The 9,818-nt window shown below is 40.8% G+C and overlaps 1 protein-coding gene across 2 annotated transcripts; it reads left to right on the top strand.

Moving 5' to 3' along the window:
- The first annotated feature begins 485 nt into the window (after positions 1-485).
- On the top strand, positions 486-7,805 carry LOC138737469 (alanine and arginine-rich domain-containing protein-like). Of its 2 annotated transcripts, none has more exons than XM_069888182.1 (2): positions 486-776; positions 7,387-7,805. In XM_069888182.1, the coding sequence occupies exons 1-2, from the start codon at positions 537-539 to the stop codon at positions 7,609-7,611; spliced, it is 465 nt and encodes a 154-aa protein (XP_069744283.1). In that variant the 5' UTR covers positions 486-536; the 3' UTR covers positions 7,612-7,805. The 2 variants fall into 2 exon arrangements, 1 of the variants encoding a protein (XP_069744283.1); XR_011340947.1 differs by lacking the exon at positions 486-776 and adding an exon at positions 1,126-1,326.
- Positions 7,806-9,818: the final 2,013 nt, after the last annotated feature.

The following is a 9,818-nucleotide window of genomic DNA, read 5'->3' as shown; positions in this document are numbered from 1 at the left end:
ATCTGATATCGTTCCCCCGGTGAACCAATTTGTTGAGTGAATCAGGAAAAGTCCGCAGACGCTGTGATTGCAGTAAAAATGCAGAAATGCTGGAGAAACTCAGCAGGTACAGCAGTGTCCATGGTTGCTGAGCTCGTCCAACATTTCTGTTTTTAGAACCAATTTCCTGTTTAGGAGAGAATCGACGGTTGCAGCCTGTCGGCTTGACAATAACTTTGTCCTACCATCAATGACCAAGAAGACTGACCTTTCAATCTCCTTCAGAAGCAGTTTCTCGAGATGGAGGGATGACTAGCTTTCAATGGATTTGCAGGTGCTGGCGGTGACTGGGTTCTGCAGGTCCTTACACCCTCGGGGCAGAATGTGCCTCGGGGTGGCTCGTTTTGGAGGGTGGTGCCACTCCTGCGTGGACTGGAGGTTCTCGGTGCAGCTTTAAGTGCTGTGGCTCTGACAGCACGGCCTGGACTTGGCAATGGGACTGGGAGAAGGGAGGCAGGCAGCAGCGTCTTGCTGACGCCAGACACTCTTTTTTGTCAATGCCTGGCAGCCGACTGGAGGAGGAACGGCAAGAGCCTGCTCCGGCGAAAAGCTCCGACATGGACCTGGTGCTGAAGAAGCTGAAAGATTTCTCCACCAAAGCCAGCAGGTTCGCGGAGTGGGACGACCAGCCCGGGCTGCACAAGCGGCAGAGTTGTCCCGACATCGGCGGGGACCCGCAGAGTAAGAGGCAGAGGGCAGATCTGGAGAAGGGCTTGGAGCGGCTGAAATCGGAACTGGTGAGAATCCACGGTGTGGGAACGGGGGACGAGAGGATTGGAGAGGTTGGGGGGGGGGTGGAGGGGGTGGGGAGTCCCCCCGCCGCTCTTATGGGTCAGAGATAGCGCAGAACAGCAAGAGGACGACGGAGGACGGAACTCAGTCAGAATCAGATTCAGATTTAGTGTCACAGTACATACGGGCATCGCGTACAACCCTGAGATCCTTTTTTGCTGTGTGTCAGGCGGAATGATCACTCATTGACAGTGCATCATCTGGGGAGAGACGAGATGAAGAAACAATTGGCCAGACACTGGCGTCACTGGGGTTGGGGTTTGCGACCGCATCGGGTGACACCAACATGATTGTCTATGAAATTTTTGTTATTGCAGAAATGTATTAGTTTTTATAAAAGCACTCCTATAGTTAGTTATAGCAACAGCTTACATGTATCAATATACCTACAAGGCCCAAACTCGATGCTAATTTACTTTTTGAACCTTGGTCAGAGCTGTCAATATTACCCAATTGGAATGATGCTTCAAATCACATGGTTTCGTCTGCAGTGCTGTAAGCAAGCGCTGTTGTTTTCTTTGCTGCTGTGCCTATGTCATTGTAATTTAAAGGTGTCATTTTAATTGTACTAGTTGTTTATCTCACTACTATTGCCATTACATTCAATGATATACAGGAATTAAAGTTTACAAGTAACATTAGTCCTAATAATGTAGTACTAAAAACATTACTAAGGGTTCTGTATGGTCTGGTACTAGAGGAAGCCCATTGGTGGTGGGGGGAGGGGGGATTGTGGTGGCACCATGAGTTACTGCAATGGGTGACACCAATCCAAGTGACACCACTGTGGCCAGAGATGGGGTGGAAACGGTGTGGTGGGGGGTGAGGTGTTAACCAGAGTCTGGGGTTAGGGATAGGGAATTGACTGGGAATATTAAGGATTAAATATGGAGGAAGGGAGCTTCAAATTAGGCAGAACTAGTTTGAGTTGATGTGAAAGTAATCAGGGTGAACATCCATTTCATGTGAAGTGAGGAAGAGGCCACAGACAAGCCTGGATCAGCAAGTGGAGGAGAAACAGAAAGACTGTGGCAATCTGGGTTAGAGCTTGGAATAAAGCATTTGGACAGGGATATGGATAGGAAAGGTTTAGAGCAGCCATTCTCAACATGGGCTTGACGCCCCCCCTGGGCTCCACAGTACATTTAAGTAAAAGTCTGGTTTTCTTTTCACCTCATAAATATTTTTATACCACCGGTAGGAAAGAAGTATGGAAGAAACCAACTAAACTTGATTGCTCCACAGGGAAGGGGGCCCATAAACTTTTGGCCCCCTTTCCCTGTGAAGTTTTGGATTCTTATGTAATTCTCTCCTACCGACTACATAAAAATCATTAAAAAATTATATTACTGTATGTGAGGAGAAAGGAACACAAGACTTTTACTTAAATGCGCTATGCCCCTCTGGTCGGGATGGGGGGTGGGGCAAGAACATTAGGGCCCTCATTGAGAATGGCTGGTAGAGAATATGAACGCAGACAAATGGCATTAGTTTGGATAGACAACTTGGTCAGCATGAACAAGTTGGGCTGATTGGCCTGTTTCTGTGGCATAAACTATTCGACACTATGACTAAAATGAGAAGCAGATGAATAAAGTTCAATTGTTTGAGGAATATAGAAGGGGATGGGGCCAGTCTGACTCAAGGAATGGGATGAAGGAATTGATTTAAATAAGTGAAAATTAACAAATATAATCGAGTAAATTAACTTGGGCAATATTTCTTGTTAATATCTATTTGAATATTGCTCATTAGTGAAAATAAGCAATAAAAATTACAAAGGTTTTATGCAACACACAAAGGTGCTGGAGAAACTCAGCAGGTCACACCGCATCCATAGGAAGTAAAGAGAGCCCAACAGTTCAGACCTGGGTCCTTCAAGATGCTGCGTGACCTGGTGAGTTTATCCAGCACATTGGTCTTTTACACTAGACCCCTCCAAGCTTTCTTGTTTAATTGAGGCTGCAGACACTCTGATTGTAGTAAAAACACCGAAATACTGGAAGAACTCAGCTGGTTTATTTATCATCTGTAGGAAACAAAAATATATTGTCGATGTTTTAACTTACAAAGGATTCTCTTAGTTTATTTCAAAGCACTAGGAATGAAATGCTATTTTTAGTTGTAGATTCGTTCCACTTGAAATCACTTTTCATAAACCTATGTTCAATATGAAGTGTAGATTACATGTCTCTCTATCATTCCAAATTGGAAAAGAATAGACCTGAAATCAAACAAAACTAGTGATACTGAACTGAAATAAATTTGTTTAATGATGGTGGCTTATGCTAAAGGTTAGTTTTGTTAAAATCCCAACTGTATCATTAATGCTTGTCAGGAAAGGGAATCTGCCACAGCTACTCTGAGTCAAGTTGCAAATCAGTTGCTGATTCACAGATTTGGATTTTAATTCTCAATAGGAATCATGGTGGAGAAACTGACATTTTTTTAATGGGCCAGTCCAAATCAGTTCAAGTATATTTATCATTGACCTGTTCAAAGTTCAGAGTTATTGTCAGAGTACATACATGATATCACATACAACTCTGAGATTCTTTTTCCTGTGGACCAGGAAAAATTCTACTTATTGGTAGTGCAAACAATCTGTAAACAAAAAAAGATACATATGCAAAAGAAAGAAATATAAACAAACTGACTATGCAATGTGGAAAATAAAATTTCAATAATAAATAATGTGCAAAGTAAGAGCCCTTAAATGAGTCCCTGATTGAGTCTGTTGATAAAGAGTCTGATGTTGGAGGGATATCAACTGTTCCTGATCCTGGTGGTATGAGTCTTATGGCACCTAAACCTCTTCCCGGATGACATATACAACTCAACCACACACACACACACACAATAATCACATATGTACATAAGCATATAATTTAAAATAAATATAAATTAATATTTTGAGATGATTTACTCAGTTACAGGATACTGTTCATCAATTTCACAACTTGTGGGAAGAAGCTATTCCCCAGGCTGGCCGTCCTGATTTTGATGCTCCTGAGCCACTTCTTGTTGGTCATGGGTCAACGATGGAAAGGGTCTTCTATAAATCTTTGAGTCATATTAGTATTAGCATCCTTGTGGCGGATTACGTTATATTTTATATTGTATATAGATGTGTTTTAAAGGAGATAAATTGTGGCAGGTTTTTTAGTGTCGGTCACATACAAACCCTTCAAAACAGACCTCATTTAAAATGCCATAGCTCTGATCAAGCCAGACAGTCGGGTGCCTTTGCAAAAACTTTGAAGAATGCCTATAAAGACTTCACACGTAGGTGTTAATTGAACATGCTATGGAGTAATGGATTATTGTTTTAGAAAGCAACATATGAATGAACTTGGAAGGTTAGGTCCGGTGCCACAGTCTGAGTCCAGTTTGCTGTTCTAAGGTGGTCATGTGGTTTTTTCTGAGAGAGAGAGAGAGAGAGAGAATTCAATTCTCCAGTTCAGCAGCATCAGCTGGGACTAGAACAGGACAAGCTGACAAGCTTGCGGAAAAACCCCATTTTGAAGATAGATTGTGAATTCTTAGTTCACCCTGGTCAAAGGCCTTGTGTTCCATACAAGAGGAGATGGTTGGCTGTATAATGTTTCACTTGAAATAAGGGAAACAGAAGAGGAACTCTGTGGTGACTTGAAAGAAAGAAGTTATCATCTGGAAAACCCAGATGGGACAAGTTTCTTCAGCAAGACACTGAAGTGGTTGATCAGAAGGAATCAGTTGTGGGTGTCCAATGAGCAAAAATCTCTCTCTGAAAACTGACAAAAACCTTCCTGAGCAGTAATCATTTACCTTTCAAGCACCAAAGCCTGATGAAATTCATAAATGTTAAATTCTGTGCACAGTATAAAAATTGCCTGATACCAGTGAACTTGTGAATTTGGACAAGTGAGAAGTGAGATTGAACTGTGAATCAAAGAATTTTCTGAACTTACATATACATTTACATACGCGTGCATTTAGAATTAGAAGGGGGTTAAGTTAGGTTAAGTTAAGTTAATAGTAATAAGTTAAAGTTTGATCCTGTTTCATGTTTAAAGATAATTAAAAGCAACTTTTGTTTAAGTAACCATTTGTCTTGGTGAATTTCTCTTGCTTTTGTGTTTTGGGGTCCTCTGGGCCCGTAACATCCTGCTAATGACCAACATAGCTGAAAAAGTCTCAACAGCTAAGACAGGGAATTGGAAAGTAGACAAAACATAGATATGCCGGAGGAATTCTTGCTGTCTCGCAATGTTCTCAGGAGGTAAAGATAAATTACCGACGTTCTGGTCCTGACCCTTCCTTGAATTCCCTATCCTTTGCACTACAGTTCACTTAGGTATCAAATTGGTCAGAAGCCACTTGTAAAATAAGTAGCTGTGATTGGCTAAACTGTTCTCTGTTTAATACTGCTTGGTTTAAACCTGAGGAAGGGCTTAGGCCTAAAATGTCGGTTACATAGCTTTACCTCCTATGGATGCTTACTGCCTGAGTTCCTCCAGCATTTCTGTGTTTTCACTACAATCACAGCATCTGCAGACTAGAGTGTTTCACTCCAACTGGAAAGTAAATTCAGAGTGGCTGGGAATGTAATTCCCCAACTCAAAGTAGAAGGCCCAGTGTTCCTTTGTAGACCATTCCCATAATGGCCAATAAGCAGACTAAAACAAAAATATTACTATTATCTTGTCTTGTCTATAGTTGGTAGTTTGATTGATCACTTGATATACTCCCCTCTGAAGTTTCCAGCAAGTTACTCAATTGAAATTAAAATTTAGCTCCTCTCAATTTATCAGGGCTTTCAAATTGCTCCAGAGCTAATTAAAAAAGAAACTCTTGAGGCACTGGAAATGTAACAGATAAAAGCCAGGATCCACAAAAAAAGTGAAAGTTAACAGGTGCCTGTTTTAATGATACAGTAACTGTACTGGGGAGAGTTTCCCTGCTCTTTAAATAAAGCTGCATGTTTTTTTTATAACATCAATTAGAATCCAGATAGGTCTTGCTTTAGTGTCTCATTTGAAAAACGGGTATAATAGATTTCAAGAAAGGAGCTAGTTAGCACAATCTCAGAGCAACTAATCCTGAGCTGGAAATGCCAGTTTGGCCAAACAATCATTACAACCCAAGGATAGTAAACAATGACAATAAAAAAATGCATAATGCAAAGCATTTCCCTGGCACTGAATTCTTGTTTCAGTAAGACAAAAAATGAGACACTGTCTGATTGAAGTCCTTGTTTATATATCAGACTGAAAGCTACAGCTAAAAGATTTCAAAGTCATTATCAGAGAACATACATAACATCACATACAACCCTGAGATTCTCTTTTCTGTGGGTGAGGCAGAATGAGGAACAACCGTTTCTTCATTATTGACTTAATTTCTGAAATTTAACATTTTGAAACTGAATTTTCGCTGTATTGGAATCAAGGTACATTTGTATACTCTTCAGTGATGTCTCAAAAACATAACATAGCGGTTAACATATTGCTATTACAGCACCCATAACCCAGGTTCAAATTCGCTGTTCTCTGTAAGGAGTCTGCACGTTCTCCCAGTTCCCAGATGTTCCAGTTACCTCCCACCCTCCAAAATGTATAGGTTGGAAGATCAAATCTTTTAGACATGATATAAATATAGTTCAGTAACAGCCCATGAACCTGTGCTGCCCACATACCCCAATTAATCTACAACCCCTGTGCATTTTGAAGAGTGGGAGGAAACTGGAACAACAGGAAGAATTCCACATAGCCACAGGAAGAACATACAAACTCCTTACAGACAGTACTGGATTTAATCCTGGGTCACTGCTCTGTAATAGCATTGTGCTATTTACAGCTACGCCAAACGTGCTGTAATTGGGCGGCATGGGTTTTCATGGGCAGGAAGGGCCTTCTACTGAGCTGTATCATTAAAATCAGAAATCCTTCTTTACCAGAACCTGGAAATGGTTGTATTCATTCAGCATTCCATTTATCATCAACAAAGACTTAAATCCTTGCCTAATTCTAACTTTCTGATATATTTCATTTGCCCTTAATATGGATGAAATTTCTTCATCAGTGAATCAAGAGTCTGTGAATCTTGTACATTCCTACCTCAGATGTCTCTGAATCCAGCCATTGAGCATGTTCAAGACTAAAATTAAAATACAGTAAAATCCCCATTATCTGGAATTCAAGCAACTGGCAGCCTCAAGTAAATGGCAAAACAATTGTGGAAAATAAATATTTTAAAAATACAGGTTTAAAATTGGCCAGTCATCAACAGGCAATCTCAAGTAACCAGAAAGCTCACTTATCTGGCATCTACCAATCCCCATAGGTGCCGGATGCCGGGGGTTTTACTGTATAAAGATCCTTAGCCATGAAGAAAATCAAAATGATATGAAATGCGAGTAAATTGTGTTGATGAAAAGAGTCAACCATGTTGAAAGTAAACATTGAGGGCAGAGGGCCTAATTATGCTGTAATTTATTCTTTTATATGTGGGCCTGTGGCATTTAAATTCTTGAGTTAGCTTCTCTGCTAAAATAAGTTCAAATGTAATTCACAGATGGAAATGCGCTCACAGAATCAGTCCTTGGCAAAACAGTTGATGGAGCTTCATGAAGGAATCCAGGACCTGAAGCAGGAACATGAGATCGACAGAGTGGTGAATGGTTCAGAGAATTACAGCAGTAACTCCGAAGATGACAGCTGTCTGAACCATTCACAGCCTAGACTTAGTCTGCAAGCAGCAACTCTCCAGAAGCACAATCGGAGGAACTCACTGCCTTAATGATGGTTGTAGGAGGGATGGGATCATACCAGCATAGAGAATTCAATGGATGTCTGCAATGTTTTTAAATGCCACATGATTATTTCAAATTACAGTAAAATCCCTGGTATCTGACACCTATGGAGATTGCTAGATGCCGAAAAACAAGTTTTCCGGTTGCTCGAGATTGCATGTTGTGTAAATGGAGAACAAAGGGTGAGGTGCGCCAATTTTAAACTTCCGTATTTTTTTACCTATTTATTTTCTGGTTGCTTAAGGTTGCACTTTGCTTGAATTCTGGATAACTGGGATTTGACTGTATGTGGAATACTGTATGTTTTCCAATAGTCATGTTTTACACTGTTCACATATTAAAGAAACATTCAATATTTAAGGAGTTAATAAAATATCAAGCTGAATCTCTAAACTAAATTAAATTATGCAAGTTAAATTTAAGTTTCAGAGAGATGAAAAAAGAATGAAGACAAAACATCTCTGATAGGATGGGATGAGGATTGCCCTGGTGATGAGTCATTGAAGAGCCATCAGGTAGTATTGCAGCTATATAAGACCTTAGTTAGACTCCATTTGGAATATCATATTCAATTCTGGTCACCTCACTACAGGAAGGATGAGAGAGTGAAAGGATGCTGCCTGGATTGGAGACCATGCTTTTTGAGGATAGGTTGAGTGAACTTGGTCTTTTATCCTTGCAGATGGTCGGAGGACCATCACATGGATAGCCAGGGCTGAAATGGCTAACACAAAGGGGCATAGTTTTAAGGTGCTTGGAAGTAAGTAGAGGGGGGGGGATGTAAGATGTAGGTTTTTCACCCAGAGAGTGGTGAATGTATGAAATGAGCTGCCAGCAATGGTGGTAAAGTCAGGTACAATCGGATCTTTTCTAAGACTATTGGATAGATACATGGAACTGAGAAAAATGGGAAGGTTATGCAGCTGGGAAATTCCTGGCAGTTGTTAGAGTAGATTATTAGGTCAGAACAACACTGTGGGCTGAAGGGCCTCCACTATACTGTAGATGCCCTGCATAAGTGGCAGAAGGAATACAGCAAATACAAATTATCTAACCACCTGTCCCAATTCCTGCCTTATTTGCTCAAGAGCTTGTGGTTCTTACATTGACGTCATCAATCACCTCAGTGCCTTGAAAACCAAGGTAGTAATAAGAGATCCTCCAAGTAGAAGATCTGCCAAAGAAGAAATAGTAGACACAGTTCGTTGTCCTCTGCTTCCAAATATCGATCCATTGACACTCCCCAAATCAACAGAAAATAAGAGCACACATTAACTATTATTAGTGTTTGTAGGTTATTAATCATACCTTTAGGGATTATATAAATCAGTATTACTTGGCTAAGTATTAATTGAACTGTCAGCATGGAATACCTTTCTTGATAATCACAATTGCAATACCAATTTCAGAATGTCATTAGTAGTTGTCCTGGGTAAACTTATACCTCTCACTTTGTTCATTTTAGATTGGTCACAGTGTTTGAGCTGCCGAAAGAAAATAGACACACTTGCCGAGAGCACTTCAGTTTATATAAATCTTTATTACAAATTCTAAAGCTGATATCAAACTACAATATGCAAGCCCTTCCCAATTATACTTATCAATGCCTGGACTGGTCCCAACGGCCGAGGCGGGGCAACGACCGCACACTTGTAGTAGTGTCGGGGCGCCAGTAGCAGCTTCTCCACCTCCCCCGACTGGGACATTGGCTGGACTCTAGAAGTTCTTCTTCTTGCTGAGAGATGTTGCCACCTCTCGGAGAGTCTCAAACTTCAGCAGCGGGACCATGGCTTATATTACCCAAAAACTGCTTACCCAAGCACCTATTCCCAGCACAGCAAGAAAGATAAGCGAGCAAGCTAGCATGCTAGGCTTCAATCGAATAACATAATTTTCAGCTTATCACTTTGAATACAATGGTTTACTTTGCATCAAGGATAGGCCTCTGACAGTCTGTGACCAAAGCATTGAGTCAAGGCTAGGCCTCTGACAGTCTGTGACCAAAACAGGCAGGAAGATTAAATGTTCTTGGTACACAGATGTCCTTTTGTCATCTCTGGCCCCTCGGTGGAATTTAGCTTATGTCTGCTGATTCTAAAACACAAGCAGGTTCTCAGCCTTGCAGAAGCAAAAAACATGGTTTAAAGCTGAAGCAAAATGCATGGTTTAAATCCTCCAATACAGTAGTAAATTG

The sequence above is a fragment of the Narcine bancroftii genome, chromosome 6 (genome assembly GCF_036971445.1).
Source record: "Narcine bancroftii isolate sNarBan1 chromosome 6, sNarBan1.hap1, whole genome shotgun sequence".
Taxonomy (NCBI): domain Eukaryota; kingdom Metazoa; phylum Chordata; class Chondrichthyes; order Torpediniformes; family Narcinidae; genus Narcine; species Narcine bancroftii.
This window is presented reverse-complemented; position numbering and strand designations above follow the sequence as displayed.

What these genes read in the sequence shown, in the direction of transcription:
- LOC138737469 (XM_069888182.1), top strand. Translation starts at nt 537, where the DNA reads ATGCCTGGCAGCCGACTGGAGGAGGAACGGCAAGAGCCTGCTCCGGCG. An exon ending in AGCGGCTGAAATCGGAACTG is followed by an intron (nt 777 to 7,386) that starts GTGAGAATCCAC and finishes TGTAATTCACAG; the next exon opens with ATGGAAATGCGCTCACAGAA.